A 15,754-nucleotide genomic window follows, 5' to 3' on the forward strand; every position below is an offset into this window, starting at 1 on the left:
AAAAATAGAACTACGTCTTATGTTTGAGCAATTACTTATATGAAAATGGAATGTTGATAAAACATGTTAAAGAGTCAACGTGATTTAGAAGAAATTTAATGGAGTAAAAATGAAACTACGTCCTATGTTTGAGATAGATAAATAGTAGGAGAGGGGATATGAAGTCAATGTTTTAAACCCCGATGTTGGTAACCTCTTATTTTGTATTTGTCCCAAATTCCAACACGTTCTAACCTCCCATTTTTATTTTTTTGTGAGGCCATTTTATGTAATTGTCGATAGTGTAATTTGGATGTTTTTAATGATTAAAAGAGGACCGTTTTAGGAGCTAGACACTGTTTGGTTGGGGTGAATTTAGGAGGAGGGAAAACATAGAGTGAAAAATTGGGTGAAAAACAATATTTTCCACTGTTTGAAAAAGAGAGGAAAATAGGAAGCGAGAAAAACCCAGGAGAAAACCCGGGCCCACAAATTTCGTCCTCTCAAATCGGGAGGAAAAACTTGAGTGGAAAACTGTCTCACAGCACTTTTACCATAATATCCTGTTCTGGAATCAAGTAAAAAAAAAAAAAAAAAAACAAAGATAGAGCACTCGAGAAAAAAAAACAGAGAATGAGCATTCTCTGCGCCTGGAGCATTCTTGAAGAAAAAGAAAAGAACGAGGAAGAAAAAGAAAAGAATGATAAGGACAATGAGTGTGGAGGAGAAAAAGAAGAAGAAGAAAAAAAAAAAAAAAAATAGAGACAGAGCGCTGGAGAAAAAAAAACAAAGAATGAGCATTTTCTGCGCCTGGAACGTTCTTGAAGAAAAAGAAAAGAATGATAAGGACAACATGTGTGGAGGAGAAAAAGAAAAGAAAAACGTATGGCTGAGAAAGAAGATATAAGATAATGAATAAAAAATCCTAATTTAGAAATGTTATCTCAATATTTTCACAATAAATTTTATGTAATAAATTGTTATTAATTAATATTAGTGAGTAAAAAAATAATTTCAGTGGTGAGTTCAAATTAGAACTAGTAACAACTTTCCACATAAATTTTGTTATGAAAATATTGTAAAAAATGTTGTGAATGTAACACTTCTCATTGAAAAATATAATTATTGGTAAATTTTATATTATTTAATGAGTGCAAATAAATTTATTTCCTACCTATTATGTAATAATGATATAATAGTCAATTTATATAAACTAGTGTATAACCCGCGCAATGCACGGGCAAATTTTTTTATTATTCACAGAAAAATATGTAAAATCATAATAAAATTCTATTAGTAGCTAACTCCATTAGCCAATCAAACATTATCATGATATCATAAAAATATTATGATAATTCCATAGACAATTAAAAGAAGTATACTGATTTTTTTAAAGAAAAAGAAAACCTTCCCTCTTATATTTATTATTATTATTATTATTTTAAATGAGAAACTCCCTTAAAATTGAAGGTCTGCTTATGCATTAAATATGGTCAAATGAAGACATACTGAATAAGGAAAATACAAAGAACCTCAATTATACAAACTATGTTTGTCACGATTACAGGATTCTTACTATAAGAATCCAATTTAAACTACACAAAGTACAATTAATTTCAAGAATACAAAGACTGGACAAAAGATATATCTTAGGGTAGGAAAAAAAATAAAAAACTAAAACTCTTGTAAAAATTATATTATAGAGTTTTATCAATACCAATCACTATACCGCCCTATAAAAAAATAAAAGATAGTAGCACTAAATCAAAGTTACATTTATGAAATCTCATAGAGAAATCTGCAGCTACCTGATCCCTTTCCTAAGCCATGTACATCTACTTGATGCTTTTTAGCGCAATCCTTTTCCATAAATTTCTTGGTGCATAAGGATATTGACAATTTTTGCCCTCTTCTTAACTTCATTTATAGCCATTTCCTTATTTGTCTCTGGCAGTTTCTCAACTACTCTCCTACTCTCCGGCTCTTAATAGCAATTAAGACCTAACAAAGTAACATCAACATAAATTAGAGAATGGTGCACTATGATGCACTCTATAAACTTCAAAGGATTATTATTAACATAAATCATTCAATATATTTGTCACTAACTGGGTATGGGTGCAACAAACACATGCATGTACAAAATTTTGGGTATAAGTAAAAAAAGAATGCCTGTAATGTTGAATGCTCATGGAACCAAGACTAAACTAATTTAAAATGTAAATTCAATGTTCAGGAAGCATTTGGAATAACATATATATATATATATATATATAGCACATTCTATTTGTAAATACTCTGCATATCAAGAATCATAAACTGATTTAGGAATAAGCATCATCTTTAAAAAATAATTAACTCAGAAAAAGATAGATTGTGGATAGGAATTTCAAAGACATTTCCTAAAGACATCATCTCTCAATAGAAGCTAAAAATACGAAAATATTTAACCAATAGACTAACATGTACCAAAAATTGAAATGGCATTTAAGATGATTAGTGTTAGACTCCTATAAGATTAACACAATGCAACGCCCACATATTAGAATTGAATAATACCAAAATTGGAACACATATATTACAATTAAACACACACATAGACTGAGGAGAAAAATCCCATTATCTTCACTCAAAAAATCAGATGTCAAAAGCTCAAACATGCAAAAGCAGCAAAAAAATCACAAGTTTATGCATAAAGCCATGCCTATATAACTTTTAAATCATCCAAATGCAGCAATATTAGAAGCAATTTTAAGGATTCTTTCCGACTATTAATGGCTTCTGCAACATAAAAATCACAATCAACATGTATACATCTCACAAAGAACAAATAACAAATTTGTTACTGTTCTACATGTTAATTGAAAATAGTCCCAAGTTAAGTACCAAAATAGGAGTCACAACCATAACTACCAAAAAAATCCAATTCCATCCAAACCAAGAAAAGAAGAAATACTGGACTTCTAGCTAAAAATTTTTTCTATTAAGCATTGCAGTCAGTGGGGTTTTGATGAAGGGAGGGTTTGGTGAGTCAAAGAGATGTGATGCAGTTTCCACTTGGGATGCGCCACCGCTAAGTGGTGCAGAGTGTACCTGCTTCTTATGCTAGTCACGTCACCGACTTTAATTCCATTCGTATGTGTTTTAACCTAAACACCACCATCATAATGCAAAAACCTTAATCAAAGCCACAAATAACCCAATGATATACATCCAAACCAATCCAACTATTATAGAAAAAGAAGATAATATTTAATGCACAAATTGAAAAATAAAGAGGAAAACTTATTGTTTGCAGTTCTGGCAGGTCAGTGGTGGGAGGGTTCTTTGTTCTGTTTCTTCTCTGCAACACCATATTCCCAAGTTTCAGCATAGCAATGTTGATCATCCTCTTTGAATACTTTATCTTCTCCAAATACTATTTCATTGTCTCTAATTTTTCATTATCTACACTCCTAATCATTAAAACCCACCAATCCACTCTTTATATATTAAAAAAAAAAAAACATAGAAAGAGAGCCCATAACCGTAAATAAACTTTATACAAAGAAAAAAAATGAGAAAGGCAGAGAAATTCTAATAGTAAAGCATAGAGAGAGGGAGATAGAAATTTGACCAAAATGCCTAAATCAAAACAAAGCAAATACCTAAACTGCCAAACATAAATCATAGTTATCGCAAGATTTTGGTTTTTCTTCTAAAAATTTATATAAAAAAAAAAATCAAAAAACAAAGAAAGCCCAAATAAAAAATAAAAAATCACCTTGCATTGAGAGAGAGCTTTGTTTAAAACCAAGTGAGCACTTTCCCTTGCCAAATGCTTCCTACATGTTGCAATGGGCTTAATTGCAGGGAAAGGCTTCTGCTTTTATCTCTATATATTAAGATAGATTTAAATTAGATATCTTTTAAATAATCCAAAGCCAAAAAAATACGTTTCAAGCACATTTCTGATATCAAATGCAAAATAACAAAGTTAAGCACGTTTGGTGCACATGGTAGGATAAGTAATAAATCCCACAATAGGCTTGGCGAAGGATTACATTTATTCATACTTTAAGGTAGTGTTGTAGAATGGCAATAGACCTAAAAAATGTCTGAGTGAAAATTAATGCCTCCTTCAATAATTTGTAATGTATTACAATCTTTGATCATTTAAGCATTAAAAAAATTAACAAATACAGAAGCAAACTATATTGGCCAATTATATCTGGCATATATTATAATCTGTAGGTAATTTTACAATTTCGGCCAAAAGAGAAATCATTTTAAGTTTTACAATATAACAACTTTAGTCATTTGCAGCAAATAAAGTAAGCTTCTGCAACATAAACATCACAATTAACATGTATACATTTCATAAAGAACAAATAACAAATTTGTTAATGTTCTACTTGTCAATTGAAAACAGTCCCAAGTTAACTACCAAATTAGGAAATTAAAACAAATTTGTTAATACTGGACTATATAATATATATATATATATATATACACACACACAAAATCCACTGAAAGACTATTCATGAAGATTTTATAAGAAATTAAAAAAAAAAATTTGTATTAACGACATGGTTGCATGACAAAGAGAAAACATTTTTGCTAGTAATTATTCCAAAAGTACCCACATCACTATGTTTCAACAATTTTTGGAAAAGAAACTACATAATTTTCTTTGGGCATTCCTGTTCAATCAAACCAAACACATAGATCATCACTATTAAAAGAACTAAAAGTTCAGCAACCATTTCCAATAACTACACTTCAAACATCAATTCTGTGCATACAACATTTAATATGGCTTTAAAAATACACAAACATGGCATACCCAGTAAATCATAATAAGAGAAGGCTAATTAAAAATAATTCAACTAAAGAAGAATTATGGTTTTTTTTTTTTTTAAATCTTTTGACTATAGCAGCATTAAAGTATGCATTCCTCACTGTCTACAGCATTGAACAATGTTTCAAAAAGAAACAATTTTAATCCACCTAGCTGCTCACCTTCTTGGCTTCCTACCAAGCCCACCTATAAGCATATGGACTCCCCATCTAATGAGAAGTGACATCATTCAACTTGTAAATCTAGGATTAAGCGGGATGCTCATTAATACAAAGTGTAATGTAAGGTGAAAACATTAAACTTTTGAGCTCTATAGATTTAATCAAAAGAACAAAATCATTTATTATCATACCTTCTATTCTTGTCATTGTTGACATTGTAGATGCTTGGATGGGTTGTGGTTGTGACTCATGACCAGTTGTTCCTATTATGGCTCTCTTTGGTTAAAGGTTTTTGGGTGTTTGGTTTCGGGGAAAAATAGGCTAAAAGGAGTTTTCTGTTGCAGATCAAGCCAAATGTTACAAATTGAAAAGTCATTTCAGTTTTTGTTACAGAAGATATTAATAATTTAACCAACATACCCAAAACAAAACTAAATTAGACACAAATATGAAAAACAGAAGCAACTCTAACAAAATTAATTCCTATATCATATTTGTCACCTAACTTAAAAATAAGTAGATAGAACAAAATTACCGGTAATGGTTCTGAAAGTATGACAGTGGCAGAAGACCGAGAAGGCAGTGGCAGGGCCATCAAATTTCTCTCTCATTGCATTACAGACTCTCTCTCTGTACATTGATCAGTGAAATAGATTTTTCTTTTACAACAGTGAAATGGTGCAATAAACAACCCATGTCATGCCATAATGTTTGTTATCATCCGCAATTATGTATGCAAACTCATCAACATTAATCCAATTACAATTTCCACCCAAAAAATAAAATAAAAGGCAAAATCAAAATCAAATTCAGCTATACCCAAAAAAAATTAAAAATCAAAGCAAATACTTTAAACTCCAAGCAACCATATTCATTCTAGCGTTGGTGCGTAGGGGAAAGGAAAAACAAAATGAAACTGTAACTTTTCTTTTTCTGAACTTTTGTGCTTATGGGAAACCAAACATAGAGTGGATTGAAATTTTAGACTATACCTAAAATAATGACTTACAGTGAATCTCTTTGGATGGGCAACAAATCTCCAACGCTTGCCATGCTGCTTGTCTCTCAAATTCTCTCTTACATTTGGTCTCATGGACATCTTCTATATCTGCTTGCCTTCATGGTTCCACTCAACTAAAACCAAAACCAAAATCAGAATTAAGGGGCAATCTTCAAATAGTTTGAGGGGAATTGAAAAACGGAAGGGAAAAAATTGATCTGTAAAAAACAAAAAATCAACCCATGTTATACCAATCAAAAAGCCAATTTAAAAAGCCAATCACCATAAAAACCTTCTCCCTTCTTGGCCTGTGTATGCTCCACTGGCTTTCTCTTCTTATATAATAATCCTTCTTCTTCTTTAATGATCCAGATAGCAAGTCACAAAACAAAACAAAATATGAAACTAAAATTCATGAAAGCAAAGTAACAAAATCCAGAAACTGAAAATTCCTAATAACAATTCAGTTAGAATTACAAAACCCAGAAACTAAAATTTCCTAATAACAAATCATTTAGAATTAGATCTTCTAGGTTGTGTCCTTGATTTCAAATCCCTAAATTGACAGCAAACCTAATTGAAGACAATAGGGTAAGAGATTAGTTGAAAATTACCAAGAAAGAATGGTCTGATATCGAGAGTTCCTGGTAAAATACTTTTTTTCTAACCAAAATCTCTTAATCAAAACCAAATCTAACCCGTCTATTTACATAAATTTAACAAAACTACTCCTAACCGAAAAACCTAAATCATAACTGATCAAACCAAAATACCCGAATCATAAATAATGCCCAAATGATTTTCCCAAAAAAAAACCCAATTTGTAAAATTAAAAACAGAACTTATGGGTGAAGGCCCTAACAGTTATGACAGAACTGATTATTCAGACTTACCGTCTCTCTATCGTCCTCTCTCCTTTTGTATCAGCATATTCCAAACGGTTATTAAAAGAATCTTCAAACGATGTAACGATCGTTCTCTTGTGACTCTAAACTAACTTGGTGGCAGAAATCTAAGTGGGTAAGTTTGCACTCTGTTGCAGAGAAGAAACAAAAATCTCAAAACCTAAATCATATTTCATACCCATACCCAGATCTAAGAAAGAATGAGAAAAAGAAAAACTTACCGGGGGTAGTTCTCTCTATGTCCGTATCTCAATTCCTGTGTGCACCTTTACGTTACCGGCGCCGGTTTCAGTGGTATAATTCTGGCAATGGAACGGACGGTGGCGGGTACGAACTCTGTCTCCTTCTCTGTATCGCAAGGTTTTTTTTTCCTCCTTCTCTATCTCTGTATCGCAAGCGTCGGTGTTGAGAGTATTCATAAGAGGAGAAACTGAAGTTAGAGTGAGTTTGACTTCTAATTGGGAATACATCATTTGGGTTCTAAAAATGACTCTCCAAACGCACCGTACGGGATATTAAAGAATAAATTGTAAACGTGGCAGAATTTAAAGGGGTCATTTTTACTAACGTGGCAACACCTCCTTAAAGGCTTCTGCTATTATATATAGTATTAGATTACATTTTTTATCCTTTCACTTTTCTTTTCAACCAAACAAAGTTATCCATCTTTTCACTTTTCCACCCTTCCAACCAAACACACACAAGAAAAACTAAATATTTTCTATCCTACTATTAATTTTCCATCCTCCTACTTTTATGCTCTTCTAACCAACAGACCCTTAGTTAGGAGTCTGAGTTTTTAACTTTTAAAGTCTTTTGTGTTAATGTAAGTGTCATGGTTTCCCGCCAAATTCAAAACTTGATCCAACGGTCAAAAACTACCTCCCATCTTCTCCAATTCCAGTCTCTGATCTTCAAAACCGCTCTAGATCACGACGCCGAATTCATCTCTCAGTTCGTCCTTTCGGGTTGCTCGGTTTCAGTCCATTTTGCAAAATTAGTATTCGATAGCTTGCCCATTACTCCACCACTCTTTGCTTGGAATACAATTATCAGAGCATTTACCAAGAGCTCAACTCCAATACAATCAGTGAGGCTGTTCTCTCAGCTCCAAAGGGTTGGGATTAAACCAGACAATTTCACATACCCTTTTGTTTTGAAAGCCTGCGGCCAGTGTTCGTTGGTCGGAGAAGGTGGGGCGATGCATTCGATGATTATGAAGGCGGGTTTTGATCTGGATCGGTATATAGGGAATACCCTTTTGAGAATGTATGCAGCTTGTGGTGCTGTCGGGCTTGCGAGGCGGGTGTTCGATGAAATGACTGTGAGAGATGTGGTTTCTTGGAGTTCCATGCTTGCAGGATATGTTGCTTGGTATGCCCCTTTAATGCTTCAGCTCATATGCAACCTTGTTTGGAGTTTGGACTGACTGATGGGTGTGTTTTGATTAAGAGCATTATAAAAGCTTTCAGATGATTTGTCATCAGCAGCACTTGCTATTTAGTGTTTTCGGTTTTTTCACCCAGTAAAAATTGATTAGTAATTTTATCGGTTACCTTCCCAAATTATAACATAGAGTTATAGTTGTTTTTGAATGTAATGAAAAAGATCGAGGTTACTAAACTTCCTCTACTGACCATAAAATCCTGATAATAATCACATAGAGTTCCTTTATTAATTATTTTCTTGAACTTTCATGCCGGGCCTGGATTAATATATGCTCCTTTTGTTCATCAAGTATGCTAACTTTTCCTTAATGAAGATGCATTTAATATTCATGGTGCTTTCTTAACTGTTGGTCACAAAAAAAAGTTTCTCTAACCTATCCATGGTGATTTCTCGACTCTTGATACCAACACGTTCTTTATAACTGTGAACTCATGATTTCAATTGCTATGTCATTCAGAAAGAGCTCTAGAATTACTCCACATATTTGAATTTTACAATGACAGAGTAGAGAATTAATAAACTAGTCAAGCTTTATAGATTGGGTACTTCCTACAACTCACTTGGGCCATGGGATTTGGAGATAAAGTTCCTAGAGGCATGTGTTTTCAGGTTTAAGGCTTGTATGCTTGTCCAATGTTGCAATGTGCTTCATACATTCTATTTCCTCATAATCCCTGCTTAAGAAAATTTCTCTGTTCCTTTTATTTGTTTGACATGTTAAAACTTAGAACTGTGAATCCTCTAGAAAAAGAAAGTTAACTATTACTCTTAGTTAATTTAGTGTCCTCATGAAGAGAGATTTTAGTGTGAAAACCTTCTTCTTGTTATTCTTATATGAATTAGTTATTATTTGTTTTAATTTTTATTTTAGCTTTTGCTCTTCCTCTCTTAGACTTTGTTTTATATTAAAATTCATAAAAGTTGCCTTAATCATGGCTAAGCTTCAATGTTTATTCTTGCATCATGGAACTGCAGAAAGCTTCACCTCCAATCATAATTTATAATCATTGTCAGGTTAAGAAAAATGACCAAATTATTCAGATTGACTTTTATTATGTCTTTGCTACCAAGATGGCCATTTCCCTTATTCTGTAATTTTCATGTCATATATATAATACAGATTCACCTTAACCCCAGTTAAATTATTCCTTTCTTACTTTTATGTTTATACAGCAACTGTCCATCAGATGCCTTTAAGGTGTTCCAACAAATGAAACTAGCAAATGAAAGACCAAACTCAGTCACCTTGGTGAGCTTGCTTTCTGCTTGTACTCATCTTCTTGATATCAACACAGGGGAGTCCATTCATTCCTACATTATCATAAACCATATGGAATTGGATGTTGCTTTAGGGACAGCTCTCCTTGAAATGTACACTAAGTGTGGATATATTAACAAAGCTTTCCAAGTCTTCAATTTGATGGGTGAGAAGAATTTGCAGTCGTGGACAATCATGATATCTGGTCTTGCAGATCATGGCCATGGGGTAGATGCTATTTCATTGTTTACTGAGATGGAAAGAACTGGGCTGAAACCTGACAGTATGTCATTTGCTGGGATCTTGTCAGCTTGTAGCCACTTAGGTATTGTTGAAGAGGGTCAAAAGTATTTTGATCAGATGGTAAGAATTTATGATATCAAGCCAACAATGGAGCATTATGGATGCATGGTTGATTTACTTGGAAGAGCTGGATTGATTAATGAAGCTTATGAGATTATCAAGAACATGCCAATGGAGCCTAACTCAGTAATAATAAGGAGCTTCCTGGGAGCATGTAGGACCTATGGCTGGAACCTTTGTTTAGATGATAACCTTAGGAAACTATTACTTAAATTAGAGCCTGAACTTGGAGCAAACTATGTACTTGCAGCTAATGTATCTACTTTATCTGGTTTCTGGAATGATGCAGCTGACCTGAGAGTAGCCATGAAACAGAAGGGATTGAAGAAGGCTCCTGGGTACAGTTGGTTGGAGTAAATAGTGTTTGTACTAAGGTAATCATCAAAGAGGCTGTATGGTAACTTTTGATCTTGGCTAATGAAGAGTCATAATCTATCTGAATTTCTGTATTTTGCTGAGAATTCAGGGATGAAGAACATAGTTTTGGAAATTAAAGAGGCATAGTGTAGACTGTAAGAGAGATGAATCACTAGTGAACTTATCTTTTGTAACAAAGTACTTGAGCTTTCCAGGATTTTTGTTCTTGTTGACAGCTGCACTATTAGCATGTGAAATTAGATTCCCAACATGAAGTGCAAAGACTATTTCCTTTGAACTTGGCGCAATATTAAGTCTTAGACTAAAAGGTATATATGGAATTGAGTTTTGGAGGCTATTTGGGGAGCTTAACAGAATGTCAAGGGCATATTTGGACAGCCAATCTGCATAAATATATGCAATTGCAGCTTGCATGTTACTGTAAAATGAAATTTCAGCTTGCCTATGAGTGTAATTTTTCCGTTATGTGTGAGAACTGAGACCTGACAAATGTGCAAGAAATAAATGTTGAATTTCTCAACAGTCACCTTTCCTGCAAGCAATAACCAGAGATTAGTTCTAATTTGAGCAGCATAACTTTCATGTTATGGACATTTAAAGTTGTTGCACTAGAGAGATTGGCTGAGTCATCATGATGTATATAAAATCAGGTAAAATCCTAGAACACAAAGTTGCCATTTTTGTTCGTTTTCTGCCACGAGCAAGTGATGGTTTACATGGAATCACTAGAAGTGGAGCTTATAGGCATAGGTTGCACCTGGAATAACACATCTTATGAGCTGTTAATACCCAAAGGAATTACTTTTACTTCAAGACAATATTTTTAAACTTGTGAAGCATCTCATTACGTGCTCACATGATAATTTTCAAAGCAACTATTGAAGCTTTCTAGGAGTAGCATTTTCCTACGTCTTTGTTGTGCATATCATAGAGTTGCCTTTTCTTATTTAGGCAAAGTAATTACCTGATTCTTATGAAATTCCAGCATTGCCCTTGCAAATCAATAAAATATATGATTGGTAACTGATTGAACCATAGAGATGCTAGTGTTACTGTACAAAATTCCATGACTACATGCCTTCAAAGGAATGAGTTAAAACTAAGGTTAAAGGCTCAGTGAATTGATTCCCTTTGGTAAAAAGTCTGACAAAAGTTTCAAACTACAGAATAATTTATCCTAGTGAAATTAGAGTTTATAAGTCCATAGGTCCACCAGATAAATACAAAAGGACACCTCTATTATTGCTATTATTTTGTGGCCATATATCCCTGCATATGTATGTCTTTTGACAGCTTCAGAGTCCTGACCCTTTCAGTTTTTCACTCCCTAAGAATCACTCACTAACCTTTTTTCCTCATGACTTCAGCCCCAAGATCAAGAGCATCAAGTCTCAGCCTCTCAGAGATGTGGCTCCTAATGGCAGCCTTTATATTTATCTGTGGGTTTTTGGGTTATGTAATTTATGATGCAATTATGGCCACAGCATCTGAGCTATTGCAACGTTTGCTGGTGATTTCTCCTCTGTTGCTGGTCATTGCTGTTCACTGGCTCTCTACAGGCAGCCATTTTAACCTCCCAATGCCAGGGTCTGAGCCAGGTGCCATTCACCGAGCTGGGGGCTCACCTTGGGGTGTGGCCTTTGTACTCCTATTGCTTTTATTTCTCATATCCTACCAGCCTTCCTTGCATGGCCTTATCTTCTAAAGCAAAGCTCAAGTATGTCAGTTCACAAATGTGTGTGCTATATAGGTGTGTAATGTATCCTTCTCCATAATGTAAGTTAACTGTCATTTCATTTCTATGGAAAATGAAATGAGGAGAAGGATTAACTGCTGTTACTATATATGCTAGTAAAATGTAATCTTGGTTATGGTTTCTTTATGTGTGTTTAACTAGCTTCTCAGAGTGAATCATCATATTGAAACCACTTACTTTTTTTTTTTTTTGAGGATGAAACCACTTCATTGATTTTGAAGAACTATGGAAATATTCCACCCATAAATAATCCGTTTGTGCTCTATTTTTTTTTTCTTAATCTCACAGTTTGTGTTCTATAAACATAGGAATAGGGGAAACTTTTTATGAAAATATTACCTCAAATTTGCTTTTCACCAGCTACAAGCACAGCCTTGTCTTTGATGTTTGCATTATATGGGGAATAAATTTTGCTTCTACTTTATCAGGAAAGTGCTGGATGAACTTTTTAACTTGCCAAAATGCATTGTGAGTTTTCCTGCTGTTTTCAACGTCAACAGGAAAGTGGAGGATTAACTTTCCAACTTGCAAAATGCAATAGGAGTTTTCCTGTAATTTCTACTTGAACAGTAAAGTGAAAGATGAGTTTTTCAATTTTCAATTTGCAATAGGGATTTTCCTGTGGTGTTTGTTAGTGAAAAATCATTCTTTAATCCCTGCTATATTAAAATACATATTCCTGCACAAATACTTTTTGGAACCCACTTTCTGAAGAATGAATATTCTTCACTATCTCAGTAGGTGACTTTGAATTTTGATTCCCAGCATGGAGTCTTTGCTTTATTCCTTTTTCCGTTTTGGCCATTTGTTGATGGATCATGCAAACATTTGTTTTTTTCCCAAGAGGGTGGAAAGTTGAATAGTAATTAGCAATACCTTGCCATCAACATTTAGCGTGCACACGATATAAAGAAAGGGATCAGCTTGTAAGGAAACAATTAAACAAAGGTGATTGTCTTTTTCATTGAGATTTACATATAATAGTATAGGTGGGGAGCAAGCATCGGCATGCTAAAACTCCAAATATACTAAAGTTTAGTATCAAACCCAATAAATTTTGCATCACTTCCAATTCTAAATAGTTTTACAATTGGGCTACAATACCATCCTACTTTTATGATGGTATGATAGCAAGATGGTATTTTCTTTAAATAATATTTTGTTAGGTTTTATTTGGGTTTTATTTAGGTATTGGGTTATATTATTTTATTATGTAGATATATTATTTTAATATGTTGTATGATAAAATAAAAGTAAGGATGTTGGGTGTATTATAAAATGGTATAGTATAATAAATAAAGTAATTTTTGAGATGGTAAAATGAGATATTTTTTAGAAACCGGATGCCAATGTAATGGTTTCCAAGTCTCATGTGTTCCATGGGTTCTAATAATTTTGGAGATAACTTAGGTAAAAATTTAATAATTTTCTAAAGATAAAACTTAGGTTTAAAACTTAGATAAAATTATTGAGGTGCAGTGTATTATGTTTCTCAATTAAATTCAATCTAATAACTACATTGAGTTAAAATTTTTTTTTTTTGGAGGAAAAAATATTTTTTTGTACTTCATTGTTCTATGCAACCATGTATTCGAATACAACGGGGAAACATAACATATTTGCACCTAAAAAGTTTTGCCCATTATCTCGTACATTTGGCATATGCTAATATACATAATCTCTCTCGAGGTAGACTTTAAGTTTAGTGGGATATACATATGTCATATTCACAAGATACCTTCTTCTATGATTAATGGATTACTTTATCAGCACTCGAAGTAGATAGGACAATCTGTATTGTCTGAGTGCAAAGATTGGTTCAATTTAAAAAAGAAGACAGAAATTATAGAAGTGAAAATAGGATTGAATGCAATTATCCCTCCTCTACTTACAAAATATTTTTACCACTTTAATTTTTTAACTTTTTCTTATTTTTATTATCCAATTATTGAGATTGAAAGTTCCTTCTTCTTTTTATTTTTTTAACTCTGAATCAATCTCAGCCATTAAATCTATTCCACTATGTAACCGGTAGGTCCGGTATATAGGAATAATTAGTAGTGAAAAATTTATAGGCCCAGTCAAAAGTTGATCTAGGGATCCGGTACATAGGACCCCACTCCCTTAGAAAAATTCAACTAAAATCTGGCCCTTTATAAATTCAATTTAAAACTATCCAGGCCCTCAAATAACTTTACCTATGGGCCCTCATTTATTATAAAAGGACTCGAGCTAACCTTACCTAGCCCTCTGAAAGCAACAATTACAGCTTCGTACATCATCTATCACCATAATAATACACACAAAACTCAAAAGACATCTATATCTATAGATTCAATAATGTTTTACACAGTCAAAATCCCACTTAATGAATTTTTATTTTCAAAGCTGTAAGTGTTGTTAGTTGTGAAACATCTCAATGACTCAATGACTCAATGTGTTGTTTTACTAACTTTTCACAAGAATATTTTGCTTTGATGCAAATATCATATAAACAAATTAGTAGTTATGGTGTTTTAAAGTACCTCCTCCCTTATGTTAGCTTTTCTTAATCAAATTCTATTATAACTAAATTATTGGGTTAGGGTGCAGCCTCATCTTATTTGGTCTAAGAGACTCTAGACATCTAGTTAGAGACTAAATTACACTTTTAACATTTTATGTTTAGGCGTGTTTTTATTTTAGCCTCTCATGTTCCATATCAAAGTGGTGATTCTATCTACTTTTATGATGGACCTTATTATTATTATTATTATTATTTTTTAATAATAAATTAGTTAGAAATATTGCATAAATACCCCAAGGCTCAAATTGAGGTCCCCGTGTTCTCTCATACACTTTTAAGATGTGAGAGATACCATTTGGCTCAACTCACCCAATTGATTGACCTTATTTGTAAGTGTTAATTAAACTTGCAAGTTACATTATAAGAGATGGTCCAAGCAAAACCAATTATTTTTATCTTTTTTTTTTTTTTTCCATTACCATAAGTATAAGACCATCAACAACCACTCTCTTGCACCTCGATCCAACATTCCAATCTTCATTAAGTTGTCCAAACCAGCAATCAAATAAACTGTGTATCCACTTCAAAACACATTCTATAAAAATCATTCTCAAACACCTAAATTCTTTTTTGAGGGAATCGAAACTTTTCATAAACAGGGACAAAAAATGGGAACACCCCAAGCAATCAAGTTACACTAACTAGAGACATAGAGAAAAAGAGATACAATACAAAATCAACTTATTTAGTTTATATAGTTTATTTGATAAAATTATAATTAAACTTTAAAAAGGTGATGTATTAAAAACTGTTATAGAGGTGAAAAGAATACATCCAATGAAGCCCAAAGATTTTTTTTTTATAGTCAACTCACAAGTCACAACAGCTTATGTTCCTTGCTTTACCGTTTACATATGACACATATATTTGAATAAATTGGTCCCATAGATTCTTCTTCTTATTTATTTTTTAAAATTTTCACAGAATCTTTTTTACTTCTAGACTTCCAGTACGTACAGGCATTGTGGCCTGTGGGGCTGCCAATATGATTCACGAGGGAAGACTTACACATGCCATCTGATACGTCTGCAATGTTTAATAAATATACAGTTATTGTACTGCTCTTTTATTTTTTGTTTGTTTAATAAACCTCATACTT

General features: G+C 33.0%; 1 protein-coding gene and 1 long non-coding RNA gene across 20 annotated transcripts; one reads left to right on the forward strand and one right to left on the reverse strand.

Annotated features, from left to right (window-relative positions):
• Positions 1 to 1,492: 1,492 nt before the first annotated feature.
• Positions 1,493 to 7,376, reverse strand: LOC126720429 (uncharacterized). 19 transcript variants are annotated; one of them, XR_007653388.1, is made up of 8 exons: positions 7,107 to 7,374; positions 6,874 to 7,013; positions 6,232 to 6,338; positions 5,990 to 6,114; positions 5,516 to 5,610; positions 5,172 to 5,315; positions 3,743 to 3,853; positions 1,493 to 3,434 (listed from the first exon to the last, which is right to left on the reverse strand). It is a non-coding gene; the product is annotated as an uncharacterized LOC126720429 (long non-coding RNA). The 19 variants fall into 19 exon arrangements; XR_007653387.1 differs by having other exon boundaries at positions 5,172 to 5,447; positions 5,487 to 5,610; XR_007653378.1 differs by having other exon boundaries at positions 1,493 to 1,980; positions 3,073 to 3,434; positions 5,172 to 5,610; positions 7,107 to 7,373.
• A 260-nt stretch (positions 7,377 to 7,636) lies between these two features.
• LOC126720471 (pentatricopeptide repeat-containing protein At2g36730-like) lies at positions 7,637 to 12,211 on the forward strand. The gene is made up of 2 exons (XM_050422974.1): positions 7,637 to 8,259; positions 9,508 to 12,211. The coding sequence occupies exons 1-2, from the start codon at positions 7,721 to 7,723 to the stop codon at positions 10,310 to 10,312; spliced, it is 1,344 nt and encodes a 447-aa protein (XP_050278931.1). The 5' UTR covers positions 7,637 to 7,720; the 3' UTR covers positions 10,313 to 12,211.
• The last annotated feature ends 3,543 nt before the right edge of the window (positions 12,212 to 15,754 follow it).

The sequence above is a fragment of the Quercus robur genome, chromosome 1 (assembly GCF_932294415.1).
Source record: "Quercus robur chromosome 1, dhQueRobu3.1, whole genome shotgun sequence".
Classification (NCBI taxonomy): domain Eukaryota; kingdom Viridiplantae; phylum Streptophyta; class Magnoliopsida; order Fagales; family Fagaceae; genus Quercus; species Quercus robur.

Coding starts and splice junctions, on each gene's coding strand:
- LOC126720471 (XM_050422974.1), top strand. CDS start 7,721: ATGGTTTCCCGCCAAATTCAAAACTTGATCCAACGGTCAAAAACTACC. Junction 8,260..9,507: donor CTTGCAGGATATGTTGCTTG/GTATGCCCCTTT, acceptor ATGTTTATACAG/CAACTGTCCATCAGATGCCT.